The 16,427-nt window shown below is 47.7% G+C and overlaps 1 protein-coding gene across 2 annotated transcripts in view; it reads left to right on the plus strand.

The window, feature by feature from the left end:
• The window catches only part of LOC132382963 (synaptogyrin-1-like), a 45,988-nt gene extending 34,031 nt beyond the window's left edge, over positions 1–11,957 (plus strand). Inside the window, exons 2-4 of one of the 2 annotated variants that reach the window (XM_059953580.1) lie at positions 1,542–1,779; positions 1,904–2,052; positions 9,409–11,397. In XM_059953580.1, coding sequence (XP_059809563.1) covers positions 1,542–1,779; positions 1,904–2,052; positions 9,409–9,510 — 489 coding nt within the window. In that variant the 3' untranslated portion in view covers positions 9,511–11,397. The other variant, XM_059953579.1, reaches the window with a different exon arrangement.
• The last annotated feature ends 4,470 nt before the right edge of the window (positions 11,958–16,427 follow it).

Genomic DNA, 16,427 nt, shown 5'->3' on the forward strand with positions numbered 1-16,427 from the left:
TCTCTCATTAAAAAGGTTCTTTGCCCACAGAACTGAAGCTCACTGGACTTTTTGTCTAGAGATTGCTGAGCATCTCTAAAATCCCAGGAGACAGCAGTTTCTGAGATACTCAAACCACCCCATCTGGCACCAGTAATCATTCCACAGTCAAAGTCACTTCAATTATATTTCTTCTCCATTGTGAAGTTTGGTTTGAACAACAACTGAACCTCTTGACCATGTCATGCATTGAGTTGCTGCCACATGATTGGCTGATTAGATATTTACATGAACAAGCTGCTGTACTTAATAAAGTGGCCACTGAGTGTATATCCTTGCTGTTAGCGAATATTAGCTATTTCTACTTTCACAGCCTTACCTAGGTACGTGCCACCTCAGCTTATTTGTAGCTGAAACTTCACCCTCACCTGTGGTACCTCAACATTTTCCTGTTCATCTTGTCCAACTCTGAGTGCCTCAAAGCTCTGCTAGCTGACACCTCCTTCTTCTCCCTCATCCCTGCGCTCACTGCCCTACACTATTTTACGGTACTTGCCCTTGTTTTCAAATTCTGTTCTGCCATCACCCCACCCTGAATCTCTAATCACCCCGACTCTGCACTGGCCTGCTGTTGGTGATAAGTCTAATCGCCATTAACAGGCCTGTTTTAAGCTGCCCGGGCCATGCGTCTGAAATTCCCTCCCTAAACATCTTCCCCTCCCTCTTTTATGATGCTCCTTTAGCATTGTTTCTTTCACATCTCATTACCTATTTTAACATTGACATACCAGTTTATATATTTTCCAGCTGCTTTTGAGGTGCCTCGAGCTGTTAAAGGGCTTTTACGTATGAACAAACACAAAACACTGAATCTCAGCAGGCCGGGCAGCATCTACGGAAATGAGTAAACAGTCGACATTTCGGGCCGAGGCCCTTCTTCAGGACTGAGAAGGGAGAGGGAGGGAAGCGGGCTCGCAGGAAGGTGATGGGTGAAGCCAGGTGGATGGGAAAGGTCAAGGGCTGGAGAGGAAGGAATCTGATAGGAGAGTGGACTGTAGGTGGAAGGGGAGGAGCGGACCCAGGGGGAAGTAATAGACAGGTGAGAAGAAGCCAAGGGTCAGAGTGGGGAATAGTGAGGGGTGAAATTTGCTCACCGGAAGGAGAAATCGATCATCGTGCCATCAGGTTGGAGGATATCCAGGTGGAATATGAGGTGTGGATCCTCCACCCTGTGGGTGGCCTCATCTTGGTACAAAAGGAGGCCATGGATCAACATGTTGGGCAGTTTGAATATATTGAGAAACTAATAGCTCTCTCTTTTTTTTTCTTTTGGTGTGAACCCTCCATCCTCCTACCCCCCTCCCCACTCCACCCTGGCTCTCTCTCCCCCACACACAACCCCCCTCTCTCCCCCACACACAACCCTCCTCTCTCCCCCACACACAACCCCCTCTCTGTCACTGCCACATTCACTCCATCTGCCTCACTCTCTCTCACTATCTCATACTCTTATTGCCCCTATCTCTCCCTTACTCTCTGCCTCATGTGTGCATCCTCCCCAGCTTTTCTCGATTGTTGTATTTGGATCAATTGTCAACGAGGGCTACGTGAACCGACCGAGCGAGATCGAGGAGCACTGCGTCTTCAATCGCAATGCCAACGCTTGTAACTATGGCATCACCATCGGGGTGCTGGCCTTCCTCGGGTGCCTGGCCTTCCTCGCCCTCGACGCCTACTTCCCGCAGATCAGCAGTGTCAAGGACCGGAAGAAGGTGGTCTTGGGGGATATCGGATTTTCAGGTGCGTGACGGGCTCCCAGCGGGAGGGCAGGTCTCTTGGTGGGGGGGGGGAGGGGGAGGTGTTGACAGGTGTTGGGGCGAAGTGTTACACCTTTCATTTGTGTTTTCCCCTTTCCCTGCTGTAGCCTGCTGGTCCTTCTTGTGGTTTGTGAGTTTCTGTTTCCTCACAAACCAGTGGCAGGCCACGAATCTGGCTGAAGACAACCCACTGAAGGAGGGGGCAGACGCTGCCCGTGCTGCCATCACCTTCTCCTTCTTCTCAATCTTCACCTGGGTGAGTATCCAACACTGGTAGACCAGTGGCTGACAGTTAACAAAGCCTGTGGAGTGAGATGGCGTCCCTTCTCTTCCCCCCCCCCGAAGCATGGTGGCAAAACATCCAACTTGGCCACAATCTCTAATCTCTTATTTTAAACGAGGCTGCAGGTCCTGATAAAACAGGGAATTCTCAAGCCCTGGTCCTGTGTATCATAAAGTGTTCCAGCATATTGGGCAGGAGTGACATTTGAGCCTTGTGGAATCTATCCTTCATCGTCTCAATGGACAGGGCAATAGGATGGTGTCTCAGTGATGAGCACGTGAAATACTTTGTAGAGTTAGTTTTGCCGTGTGCTGTAATTACAGCTGTCCCAGGTCCTATACCCGATGACATGGGCATTGAAATCTAGCGAATACTTAAAGGCCTCATGGACGTGTAGAGAGTATTTCCTATAGTGGGGAGTTCCAGGACCAGAGGGCACAGCCACAGATTAAAATGATGTCCCTTTAGAACAGAGATGAGAGAAAATTTCTTTAGCCAGAGGGTAGTGAATCTGTGGAATTCATTGCCACAGACAGCCGTGGATGCCAACCCAGTGGAAGTCGATAGGTTCTTGATTAGTCAGAGCATCAAAGGTTATAGAGAGAAGGCAGGAGAATGTGGTTGAGAGGGATATTAAATCAGCCATGATGGAATGGCAGATTAGACCCAATAGACAGAATTATATAATTCTGCTCCAATATATCCTGGTCTTGTATCTGGCCTAGGGAGTTTTTGATGGGTAAAGTGCATAAGGAACTTTACTCTGTACCTAAACTGTGCCCTACCTGTCTAGAGAATGTTTGGTAGGATAGTATTGGAGATATATCGGTATTGAACTTGGCTTATCCCTGCTCTGGGAGTGTTTGATGGGACAGTGTAGAGAGAGCTTCACTTTGTTCCGGACGTTACCAATACCCTCTTTATAAAGCCTGTTTATGAGATTCATTGACAGATGTAATATGGAAATAGGCCCTTTGGTCCATTGAATCCATGCTGATCATCAACTACCCATTTATGCTAGTACATTATTCAACCCCAATTTTATTCTGCCCACAATCTCATTAGCTCCCTACCCCTCAAGAATCTACGAGTTGTCTACATTAGGGGCACAGTGGCCGATTAACCTAACTGCCTATGAATCTTGGGGAAGCAGCTGAAAGGGAAATCATGCCAATGCCACAGAGACAGCGCCCGACGTCAGGGTCGAACCCAGTTCAAGTGGCGCTGCAAGATAGTGGCTCTACCAGCAGTGCCGCTCTGCTGCCCCCGTCATAATTCAGGGATTTCTACTTCGCACGGCAAATTGTATGAAGTGAGAGTCATCCTCACAGGTCTGAGTAACACAGGGAGGGGAGCCCATCTGGCTTACCGCTCCCTGATGAGCACTGGGAAATGGGGAAAATTCTGGGATGCCTGAGAAGGGCGCAATTGGGATGAGCTGTACTGTCCCCTTGTTAAATATTCCAACTGCTTCCACAGGCCAGACAATAGAAGGCAGTCAGAGGCATCTGGTGGTCCAGGTCCAGAGCCCCCCCCCCCCCCCCAATTAGATAAGGTGGTCAAGAAGGAGAATGGCTTTCTTGCCCCCACTGGCCGCGTCATTGAGTATAGGGGGAAGGAAGTCATGTTGCAGTTGTACAAAACTCACTGGTTAGGCTGCACTGTATTTCTGGTCGCCCCCACCACAGGAGGATGTGGAGTCCTTTGGAGAGGTCGCAAGAGAGCTTTATTAATAAGGCACTGAGTTCAAAAGTTGCAACTTTATAAAACTCTGGTTAGGCCACGTCTGCAGTATTGTGTACAGTTCTCATAGGAAACATTCTGAGGCTTTGGAGAGGGTGCAGAAGAGGTTTACCAGGATGCTGACTGGTTTAGAGGGCCTGTGCTATCATGAGAGATTGGGTTGTTTTCTCTGTCGGAGGCTGAGGGGAGATCTGACAGAGGTTTTATAAGATTATGAGAGGCATAGATAGAGTGGACAGAGGGTATCTGTTTCCCAGAGTTGAACTGTCTAATACTAGAGGGCATACATTCTGAGAGGGGTAGGTTCAAAGGGGATGTGAGGGGGCAAGTTTTTTTACTCAGAGAGTGGCAGATCCCTGGAATGCGCTGTGTGGAATTGTGGTAGAGGCAAGCACATTAGAGGCTTTTAGGAGATTTTAGATAGGCACGTGGATGGAAGGATACAGACGTGGTGCAGGTAGGAGGGATTAGTGTTTGGGTGCTATTGATTTGCTTTTTAGCTGCTTCAGCACAGAATTGTGCTGCCCTCTTCTCTGATACTAAACTTGGGTTGTTTTATCTGGCGAATTGGAGGTTGAGGGGGTGGTGGTTAAAACTAGAGAACTGGAGTTGAAGGAGGTTGAGAACCAGAATGTCAGAACAGATAGTGGAATGGTTGTGGAGAAAGATGTTGTTGAGTCTGTATACAAGGTCAGGAAACGAAAGGTTGAGTGCAGTGGGAATAATGCTCTGAGCTGCATATGTTTCAATTCCAGGAGTATTGTAGGGAAGGCAGATGAACGCGCGGCATGGATCAGCACGTGGAATTATGACACTGTAGCCATTAGTCAGACTTGGTTGCAGGAAGGGTCGGTCTGGCAGCTTAATGTTCCAGGATTCTGTTGTTTTAGACATGATAGAGTGGGAGAGATTAAAAGTGGAGGGCTGGCATTACTAGTCGGGAAAATGTCACGGCAAAGCTCAGTCCGGACAGGCTGGAGAGCTCGTCTAGTGGGGCTTTATCGGTAGAACTGAAGGAATAAAACAGGTACGACCACGTTAATAGGATTAGATTATAGACCACCCAACAGAATTTAGAGGAACAAATTTATAGAACAATTGCAGACTGTTGCAAGAAACCTAAGGTTGTGACAGGTGATTTTTGTAATAGGTAACTGGGACTCCCCTACTGTAAAAGGGTTGGGTGGGATAGAGTTTGTCAAATGTGTTCAGGAAAGTTTCCCTAATCATTGCACAGAAGTCCCAACTAGAGGGAGTGGAATACCAGATCTCATATTAGGGAATGAGACAGGGCATGTGACAGAAGTTTGTGTCTAATGATCTTAATGCCATTAGTTTCAAGGTAATTATGGTACTCGGGTTGATATTCTAAATTGGAGAAAGGCCAATTTAGATAATATCAGAAAGGATCTGGCAAGTGTGGATCGGAATAGGTTGTTTTCTGGCATAGGTGTAATGTAAAGGTAATTGGTGAGGACTTCAAAAGTGAAGTTTTGAGGATACAAAGTTAGTATGTTCCTGTCATAACAAAAGGCAAGGATACCAGGTTTAGGGAACCTTAGTTTTCAACAGATACTGAGGCCCTGGTTAAGAAGAATGAGGTTCAGAGCGTTTATGGTCAGGTAGGAACAATGAGGTACTTGAGTATAAGAAATGCAAGAGAACACTGAAGAAGGAAGTCAAGAGGGTTAAAAGAAGATATGAGGTTGCTCTAGCAGACAAGGTGAAGGAGAATCCTAAGGGATGCTACAGATAAATTAAGAGCAAAACGATAGCAAGGACAAAATTGGTCTTCTAGAATACCAGAATGCTAATCTATGCATGGAGCCAAGAGAGATCTTAAATGGATGTTTTTGCATCCGTGTTTACTCAGGAGATTGCCTCACTCTGTAGACGTGAGGCAATGCAGCAATGAGATTATGGACCCAATATAGATTACTGAGAAGTTTGGGTAGATACATGGATGGGATGAGAATGAAAGGCTATGGTCCAAATGCAAGTTGATGGGACTAGGCAGTCTTGAGGCAAATTAGGGTGGACAAGGTGTTCCCTCAGATCCTGTGGGAGGCTACTGTCAAAATTATAAGGCCTTAGCAGAGATACTGAGGTTAGCTAATGTTCTTCCGTTGTTTAAGTAAGGCTGTAGGAACAAGGCAGGAAATTATAGGCCAGTGAGTCTGACATCAGTATTGGGAAAGGTGTATGAAGATATTCTAAGGGACCAGATATATAAGTATTTGGATAGACATGGATGGTTGTATAGATGATTAGAGATGGTCAGCATGGCTTTGTGCGTGGTAAGTTACATCTAACCAATTGTAAGAGCTTTTCAAGGAAATTACCAGGAAAGTTGATGAAGGCAGGGCAGTGGATATTGTCTATTTGGACTTTAGCAAGGTCTTTATCAAGGTTCTGCATGGGAGGTTGGTCAAGAAGGTTCAGTCGCTGGCATTCATGATGAGGTAGTAAATTGGATTAGACATTGGCTTTGTGGGAGAAGCCAATGGCTGCCTCTCTGACTGGAGGCCTGTGATTAGTGGTGTGTCACAGGGATCGGTGTTGAGTCCATTGTTGTTTGACTTCGTTATCGATGATCTGGATGATAATGTGGTTAACCAGATCTGCAAATTTGCAGATGACACCAAGATTGGGGTTGTAGTGGACAACGAGCAAGGATATCAAAGCTTGCAGCAGGATCTGGATCAGATGGAAAAATGGGCTGAAAAATGGACGAGCTATGAGGAGTGCTGTAGAACAAAGGGATCTGGGAACACTGATCCATAATTCCTTGAAAGTGGTGCCACATGTAGATAGGGTCATAAAGAAAGCTTCTGGCACATTGACCTTCACATATCAATGTGTTGAGCACAGGAGTGGGATGTTGTGTTTAAATTGTATCAGGCAGAATGTGAGGTCTAATTTGGAGTATTGTGTGCAGTTCTGGTTGCCTACCTACAGGAAAGATGCAAATGAGATTAAAGGTATAGGGTAAATGCAAGCAGGCTTTTTCCGCTGAGGTTGGGTGAGACTAGAACCAGAGGTCATGGGTTAAGGATGAAAGAGGAACATGAAGGGGAACTTCACTGTCATGGTGGTGAGAGTGTGGAATGAACTGACAGCACATATGGTGGATATGGGGTCGGTGTCACTATTTAAGAGAAGTTTGGATAGATGCGTGGACAGGAGGGGTATGGAGGGCTGTGGTCTCGGTGCAGGTTGATGGGACCAGGCAGATTAATGGTTCAGCAAAGACTTGATGGGCCCGTTTCTGTGCTGTAGTTTTCCGTGACTCTAGAAATAATAAGGTACAGATAGGTTTGTTGTTGTTCAGTCGTTAAGTCAAGTCAGACTCTTTGTGACTCCATGGACCGTAGGGTCCATAGTGTTTTCATGGCAAGATACGGGAGTAGATTGCCAGGCCTTTCTTCTGTGCAGATACTGCTGCTACCTGGGTTGGGACCCAGCTGAGATTTGAACTCAGGACTATCTGCCTTGAAGTCCAGTGTTGATGCCGTGTTGGCCCAATAGGGCCAACAATCAGTACACAATCAATAGACAATAGGTGCAGGAGTAAGCCCTTCGAGCCTGCACTGCCATTCAATGTGATCATGGCTGTTTATCCACAATCAGTACCCTGTTCCTGCCTTCTCTCCATATCCCTTCACTCCGCTATCTTTAAGAGCTCTATCTAACTCTTTCTTGAAAGCATCCAGAGAATTGGCCTCCACTGCCTTCTGAGGCAGAGCATTCCATAGATCCACAACTCTCTGGGTGAGAAAGTTTCTCCTCAACTCTGTTCTAAATGGCCTACCCTATGTTCTTAGACTGTGGCCTCTGGTTCTGGACTCCTCCAACATCAGGAACATGTTTCCTGCCTCTAGTGTGTCCAATCCCTTAATTATCTTATATGTTTCAATCAGATCCCCTCTCATCCTTCTAAATTCCAGTGTATACAAGCCCAGTCACTGCAACCTTTCAACATATGACAGTCCCGCCATCCCGGGAATCAACCTCGTGAACCTACGCTGCACTCCCTCAATAGCAAGAATGTCCTTCCTCAAATTTGGAGACCAAAACTGAACACAATACTCCAGGTGTGGTCTTAACAGGGCCCTGTACAACTGCAGAAGGACCTCTTTGCTCCTATACTCAACTCCCCTTGTTATGAAGGCCAACATGCCTTAGGCTTTCTTCACTGCCTGCTGTACCTGCATGCTTGCTTTCAGTGACTGATGAACAAGGACACCTAGATCTTGTTGTACTTCCCCTTTTCCTAACTTGGCACCATTCAGATAGTAATCTGCCTTCCTGTTCTTGTCACCAAAGTGGATAATCTCACATTTATCCACATTAAGCTGCATCTGCCATGCATCTGCCCACTCACCCAACCTGTCCCAAGTCACCCTGCATTCTCATAACATCCTCCTCATATTTCACACTGCCACCCAGCTTTGTGTCATCTGCAAATTTGCTAATGTTACTTTTAATCCCTTCATCTAAATCATTAATGTATATTGTAAATAGCTGCGGTCCCAGCGCCGAGCCTTGCGGTACCCCAGTAGTCACTGCCTGCCATTCTGAAAAGGACCTGTTAATCCCTACTCTTTGTTTCCTGTCTGCCGACCAATTTTCTATCCATGTGAGTACCCTACCCCCAATACCATGTGCTCTAATTTTGCCCAAAACTTTTTCTTGGAGTAGCAATGCCAATGCTGAACTTTCATTTAAAGTGAGGGCAAAAGTTTAAAGGAGATATATGGGGCGTGTTTTTTGAACCAGGGAGTGACAGGAGCCAGGAACAGGCTGCTATGGGGAGTGGTGGGTGCAGGTACAGAAGGAGCATTGAAGGAGCTGTAAGATAGACATAAATACACGGGGAATGGGGGGATAAGGATCATGTGCAGGCAGAAGGAATTTGGTTTAATTCAGAAGATGCGTCACTTAGGTGGCTGATGGTTGGGTTGAGTTGTTCTCCAGTCTTGGCAATTTACTTTCGTCAGCTTGCGAGGAGACATTGTCGGTGCACTGTTGATTGTGGTGGGTCCTCCAGATGCTTGGCCTTTATATGCTTTTCGATCAGCTGATTGGCCTTGTGGTGAACTTTGTGCTTGTGGTCAGGAGTTTTGCCTGCATCGGCTCAAGGTGCACAAAGTTCGCCACTCAACCGATCAATGACAAGATCTCCTCCCTGCATCACAATTGAATTTCCAAAATGAGGTCCCGTCAGCTGATCAAAGAGATATAAAGGCTACACCGCGATCAATAGCGCACTGGCGATGCCTCCCGGCATGGTGGGGAGACATTTGCAAGAAAACTGCCAAGAATGAAGATTTGGTTTAATTTGGCGTCATGGCTGGCACAGACATTGTGGGCTGAAGGGCCTGTTCTGCTGTATGCTCGTGTGCCCTCCCGCACTTTGTCACAGGAGACGTAAGCCAAGGGAGTCACGGATAGAAGGTTTAAAGCTCATGCCTGTTTGTGGTGGGAGGAAGCAGCAAACACTCAATGCTGGTGTACTGGCACTCGGCTGCCATTGTCAGTGCTAAGCTGACTGTTTTACCCAGCTCATACGCCTTCCCGTTGCAGGGTTACCTGGTGCTCCTTGCGATGGAACGTTTAAAGGACGTCACCTTCACAGAGGAATACAACAAACTGTTCCCACCGCAGCAAAACCCTGTGCTTGTTTAACTTCTCTCCCCTCTACCCCTGCGCTCTGTCTGTCAACCCCCTCCCCCACCCCCCACTTTTCTCTCGCTGTCTGAAGTTCAGGGGTCTAACAGCAAGTGAGCTAGAAACTCTAACCTTGTGCAACGCCAAAGTATTCCCCTACCAACATAGGTGGTGGCAGACAGTATTTGTCACTGCTACTCTCTGGATGAAAAAATCAGGCTTCTTATCATTGAATTAAGTGATGTGAAATTTGTAGTTTGTGCTGAAATGACTATAAATTGCAAAAGCAGAAAACAAACGAGTAATGGGATAGTTTTCTTGGATCTGATGGTGGAAGGGAAGAAGCTGTTTCTGAAATGTTGAGTGGAGGTCGTCGGACTCCCTACTCCCCCACCTCCGATGGTGCTAAGAAGAGGGCAAGTCCTGGACAGGTGAATGTCCTTAATAATAGATACCACCTTCTTGATAGGCCAGCTGTACCCCCACCCTCTCAACCCCACCCCACCCCCATCTCCAGCTCCTGCCTTATTCTGGGGGGGCATGGACCTGTTTCATTATCTTCCTTCTGCCCCCCCCCCCACCTCACCCTCATCCCCAGCCCTCACTTCCCTCTCAGTCAGGAGTTGTGAGTTCAAGGCCCATCCCTGCGCAGTTCCCAGATGAGGAGGGTGTTTGGTGGTTCCCTTCAGTGTATAGAAAAGATCCCACAAGGCCATTTTAAAGAAAAATGCAGACTAGGCTTCCGAATTATGGTGTCAATACTTATTCTCTAGGAAGAAAACTAAAAGATAGTTATCCTTAGTCACTTTGTGTGAGAGGGAACTTGCTTAGCACAAATTGGCTGCCGCATTATTGAATTCAGATTAACTTATTTATCACATCACATCGAAAGGTGCCATTTGCATTAACAACCAACGGAACCTAAAGATGGCGCCTCGCATCCCAGTGGCAGGAGGTGGGAATCTGCCCTCCCTACCCGTGCCAAGGTTGACTCTTCACTGCCTCCTCAGATCAGAGGCCTCTGGGGATGAGCACTCGATGCCGGCACCTCTGTGGACTTCCATGTCCAGTGAGCAAGTGTTAGAACAGGCTACAGAATCAATTCACATCCCTCTCCCTTACCCCTTTCATTCCTGAGGGTCTCAGGCAACTGAGGCACAGATGCCAGTTGGGGGAAGGGGAGGGGTGGAAATGAATTTGGGTCTTGATTGAGAGGCTGAGATTGGAGGATGATAAATCCAGGGTAGAAGGAGAGACGGGGATGGAGCGAGACCTGACTGAGATTTGAGAGCACGGTGAGAATTTAATGAGCCAGTGACTTTACGTGCACTGACAGCCAATTTAGAAGACAGTGGGCTACAGGCTCCATGTCCCTGTGTTCTGAATCTGGTTTGAGCAGGCACCAGTGTTTTTTGCTAGCTTAATCACCCTAATGCAGTTACCAGACAAGCCCTTGCCAGGTTCTATAATAACCTTCCAGTGCCTTTGTGTGATCCTACCTACAAACACAGAAGGATTTACTACTGCATGTAATCAGGCTGTCTTAATGTGTGAACTACGTGCTCTGGCCTAACTCTCATTTGTATTTTAACAGTCTTAACATATTAACAACACTAACAGCAGTGTCCTCTCTCTCTTCGCTTGCTCTTCTCTTTCCTGCACCTCATCTCTGTCTCACTCTTCTCCCTCCCCCTCTGTCCTCCTCTGCCATCCACCCTTCCTCTCTCTATGCCTCTGCCTGCCTCCCGTTTTCTTTGTCTCCATCTCTCCCCCACTGTCTCTGTCACTGTGTGTGTCTCTCTCTCTCTCACTGTGTCCCTCTCTCATTTTCTCGTGTCTCTGACACACTGTCTGTATGTCTCCACTCCCTTTCTCTGCCCTTTCACCACCCCCCCCCCCCCCCCCCCCCCGTTGAACAGGCCGGCCAGGCATTCCTGGGGTACCAGCGGTACCGTCTCGGCGCCGACTCCGCCCTCTTCTCCCAGGACTACACCGATCCAAGCCAGGATGCCTCCGTCCCTTACGCACCGTACGTCTCCGGCGACGAGATGGAACCCCCTGGGTCCTACCAGCAGCCGCTGCCGACGGCCCCCTACAGCACCAGCTCAGACGGATACCAGTCGCAGGGCTACTAAGCGCGTCCGCGGTGAGGGCGGTGTACATGAGGTCCTCGCACTGGGGGGGGGGGGGCAGATACACATTTTACTGGGCAACTCTTGATGAAAGCAGGAGGACACTCCAACACACGTGAGCCCTCAGTGTGTCTGAAGTAGTCAGGACATGCTGTGATCTCCTTGTGTTTGAGTCGCACTTTACAAATCTCTGACATCCGGAGGAGGGTGGACAGATTTCCAGTTTCCTGGCGGGTGGTGGGCAATGTATATCACAATGAACAAAATATATATTTATTTATTCCTGTTTTGTGGCTGCTCTGAGAGTAAACCCCCCCCCCCCCCAAAGATCACCTTGCTTTCTGTTCATCTACCTTCCCTCTGGAGATCGGACAGACCCCATTCCTCTCGAGCATAAGCCTGCAGGTATTACACAGACATACACCCCTTCACATGGGATTGAGTGTGTGTGTTTGTGGGGAGGGTACAGAATGCCTGGGGGGTTTCCCAGAGGCAGGTTGGGTTATTACTGCTCCTTAAGAACACATGCAATCATTTGGGCGCGGGCAAGGGTTGGAGGAGGAGCTTCTGCCCCCACTGCCGATCGACCCTGACCCCCTCCAAGCTGAGGACATTGGCTGGAATGGTAACAAGGAGTCGGGTAACAACTGGAACAGGTCCTTGGGTTTTGGGTCTGAGGAAAGGATACAGACCCTTTGCTCACTCAGCACAGCCCCTCTCCAACAGAGAGGAGGTTACGGGGTCCGGGGAACCCATTACCCAGGCGGGCTGGAAGAGTCTGGTACGTCTGGCACCAAGTTGCCTCTGGGATGGTGGTCCTTTGCGTGGGAGTTGAGAGTGGGGGGGGGGGGCGCCCTGGATGGTATTCTCTAATCCCTCCTCCCAAGGATTTGAGAGCGAAAGGTTGAGAACTCTTCGCCAGGGCCAACCGGAACTGTTGGCAGTTGGAGCTGATGTGCAATGTGGGATGGTGTGGCTACTCAATGACACCTGTTGCGTAAAATAGCGGGGTCTTCAGTCCTTTGTCCTGTCCCCTCAATCTGTTAGACCATAGGTGACGTTAACTTTGGCTCCATTCACTTCCCTCAATCTGTTTAGCCGGTGAAACTCACCATTTTGAAATATTCAGTGAGCCTGAAGAAAGCTCGTGGGAGGAGTGGAAATGATATCTGATTCCTTCCCAGCTCTGTGTGAAGGCTACACTCCCCATATCATCCTGGGCAGCCTGGCACTCAGTTTAACCTTGTCCCCTTTTATTCTGGCCCGGCCCAACACCGGAGCAGATAGTTCTGTCTACCATTTTGCACCCTGTAATCAATATAAGTGCCTCAGCCAGAAAATTGGTGGGGAACACCAGTCCCTGAGATCACTTCTTCCATGTTGATCCCATCTTGCGTTCTGACCATTTGTGTGTTGGAGGCTTGGAGCCAGGTTTTCGGGTACAGGTTGCAAAACTACGCGATGCCAGGGGTGGCTTGCAGTTTCAACTCGGGCGATAGACTGATTCAGAACCACTGACTGGCAAGCATCGACCTAGGGTGGCCAGCATGAAATGGCCCTTTGCAGCCAAGAAGCCCATGGATCAAAGCTCTTACACCAATTATCAGCTGGAGAGCAAGAACCCAGGGTCCTGTTTACCACCATCCTCTTGAGGGAGGGAGAATTATCTACAACGAACCAATTGGTGCAAGGGAGAGGATCAGTAGCATTGGTTGTAGGGTGAGGGTTGGTTAGTTGAATCCTCATAGCACACTAAGCCTGTACTCTTAAACAAAACGCAGAAGATTGGGGCTTGATGGCAAGGTTTGAAAAAGGGGGAGCTGCCTGTCTAAATATTACTGTCTTATCAAACCTCGTTCTACAGATTGCCTAGTATTCTGTGTATAGTCTGGGAACAATTGCAACTTTAAACAGATCCTTAAAAGTGTATAAATCTGTATTTCATATAGTATTTTACTGTTGTATTTAAAAAAATACATTTTTTGTGTTATTATGTATATGGGCTAGGCCCAGGCTTTCTGAGGTGATAGAGGTGGGTGAAAGCATCAGAATCATCTGTACGCAGGGGTTCCCAACCTTTTTTATGCCATGGACCAATACCATTAAGCAAGGGATCCATGGACTCCAGGTTGGAAACCCTTGCCTGTGTGTAAAAGGTAACCAATTGAAAACCATGTTGTCTGATGTTTTGTCCACAGGGGAGGAGCATCGGAGATTGGGGGGGGGGGGGGAACACACTTGGAGGCTGTGTCAAGAGTACTCGTTATCGCTGGCTAGTGGGGAGTGTTGAGGCAGGCAGGTCCTGGAAGTGTGGAGGTGGACGACCATGAAACTCTTTCCCCCAAGGAGGACAAAAGGCACACTTGCTGTCTGCGTTCATTGTCTCTCCCAGTCATTTCCATTTATCCTGTAGCAGTGACCTTGGTACTTACCACTCTCATCTCCTGAGCAGAAGGTTGTGGGTTTCAGCACCTCTCTAGAAAGAGCACTATAGCACCAGGGTACCACCTCGAAACCAGCACCCAATCTCCCAAATTCAGGTACAGAGAAAAGATCCTATGGACATTACTCTGAACGGGATTCTGCTCAAACATTTCTCGCTCCAAACCACTAAAACTGATTGGTCATTACCACACTTCCACCTGTGCACTGATTGGCTACTATCCCTACAATGGCCAAATTTGATTTGTTTGTAAAGAGCTTGTGGGATTTTCCAAAAGGGATGTGGAAGGTGCTATGCATTTATAACCAGATCCTGCAGATGCAAATAGTCTTGAAGGAACACACACCGTTCACTGGAGGAACTCAGTAAGTCAGGGAGCATCGATGGAAGGGAGTAAACAGCTGATGTTTTGGGTTGAGATCCTTCATCAGGACTGGGTGGAGCGCCTGTCTGAAATGTCAACTCTTCATTCCTCTCCATAGCTGCTGCGTTCCTCCAGTGTTTTGTGTGTTGCTGTTGAACAAGTTGATGCAACAGGCTGGGGGACTGCCCTTGCCAGCAGGTACCTCAGCCAATGGGGGGGGTGGGGGTAGAGAGAGGTTATAAGGCAATGGTGGTGGGTGGGAGATGTGGAACAGCAGTGTGATCTGTCTGAGTGTGAGAGTGTAACTTGCCTGCGAGGTGCAAATCTCCCCATTACCTCAAACACACTTATCACCCCAGCCAATACCCGGTGTACAGATTGGAACAGTTTCCTTGTGATGCCAGACTCGCCCACCATTAGAGAGAGCACTGCACTAGCCACTAACTTATTGCCGAACAAGTGTAGCATTCTGTGTATAGACGTCATGGTGTGTATATGGGCCCTCGTGGCTTTAAATATCGTTTTTGCTGTGTGTCCCCCTCACAGCGCAGCCTGTGTTTGTGGTACATTGAGACGATAGCAAATATTTAACTGTAAAATTGTGATTCTCAATAAAGATGTTTGAGGTAGTAAACCGTTTCCTGTTCACCTTGAATTTAAACAAATGCAGAAAATACCTTAACACACAGGTCAGGTAGTACCTGTGGAGAGAGAAACAGCGAATGTCAGAACTGGCAGAGATTAAAAGAAAAATTAATCTACAAAATAGTTTGGGGGTGTTGGCAGGACTGGGTAGGGGCAGACCAGATTAAATGGACTACTGAGAGCAGTTAGCAAGTGGGTTGTGGGACATCTCCAATCAGGCCACGTCAACGAAGAAAGATTGGGCCAGATCAATAACTTGCACTATCCATTCTGATACAGACCGGAGAAGTGAGGTGGCAACTTCATTAAGTGGTCCTGCAGGCTGTAAAAGTGTCTGGGTAGAAGATACGTTGTTCTTCAAAATTATGTAGGAAGTGCCACCTCTCCTCCAATTCTCCCTGGTAAAAGTGGTAGGGAACTCCTGAGGGAAAGTTCTGGCTACCAATGATTTTGGGGGGGGAGGGGGGGTGGTTGCAAGGGACCAGAACTTGGAGAACACAGGCAGCACTGGTTTGTCTGACCTAATGTTCAAAGAGCTGGGAGGCAGACCAGAAGGGGGAACCATTGAGTTTGAAGGTAACATGGGCACTGATACAGGTTTCAACACCAAAGAGCACAGGCACTGGAGAGGTGGGAATAGCTAGACTATTCTCATTCAGTCACTGAACAAGTTCGTGTTCTGGTCCGTTAGTACACCTTAAGAACTTTCATTGCACCTAGGTCATGCTCTTTTCTCACTGCTGTCATCAGGAAGGAGGTAAAGAAGCCTCTGGTCTCACCCCCACCAGGATCAGGAACAGTTACTACCATCAGGCTCTGCAATCATTGAAGGTAACAACTTGCGCCATCACTGCAGGACTCTTCATCTCACTTGGATTTTTTTTTGTTGTCTTTTGCACCCTTGTTGCCCCACACTGTCTGTGCAGCCTTTCATTTATTCTATTATGGTTATTGGGAATGCCCGCAAGAAAAATTAATCTCGGTTTCATTTATGTTCTTTTGATAATATTTACTTTGAACAAATTCTAATTGAAATTGCATGGACCCCTTCCCACTGTCTCTGGAACAGTGACAGACATCTCTGGCACTGCTTCCAATAGCAGTAAGGGTTAGCAGCCAGAACGTTAAGGAGACTGACAAAGGCTGAGATGGCAAATGCCAGTTGTGATCTTGGGTAAATGGAAACAGAATCAGGATCGATACATTTAGTGAGGAAATTGGGCAATTCTTTGAAAAGGAGAAGAGCTTGTGGGGCTGAGGGGTAAGAGGAGGCCATTGGAGTGAACTGAGGAGCTCATTTGAAGCGTCAAGTGTTAGCTTGATCTATTTCTATTTGAAGCAGAGGTAGACT

This window comes from Hypanus sabinus, chromosome 29 (genome assembly GCF_030144855.1).
Source record: "Hypanus sabinus isolate sHypSab1 chromosome 29, sHypSab1.hap1, whole genome shotgun sequence".
Lineage (NCBI taxonomy): Eukaryota > Metazoa > Chordata > Chondrichthyes > Myliobatiformes > Dasyatidae > Hypanus > Hypanus sabinus.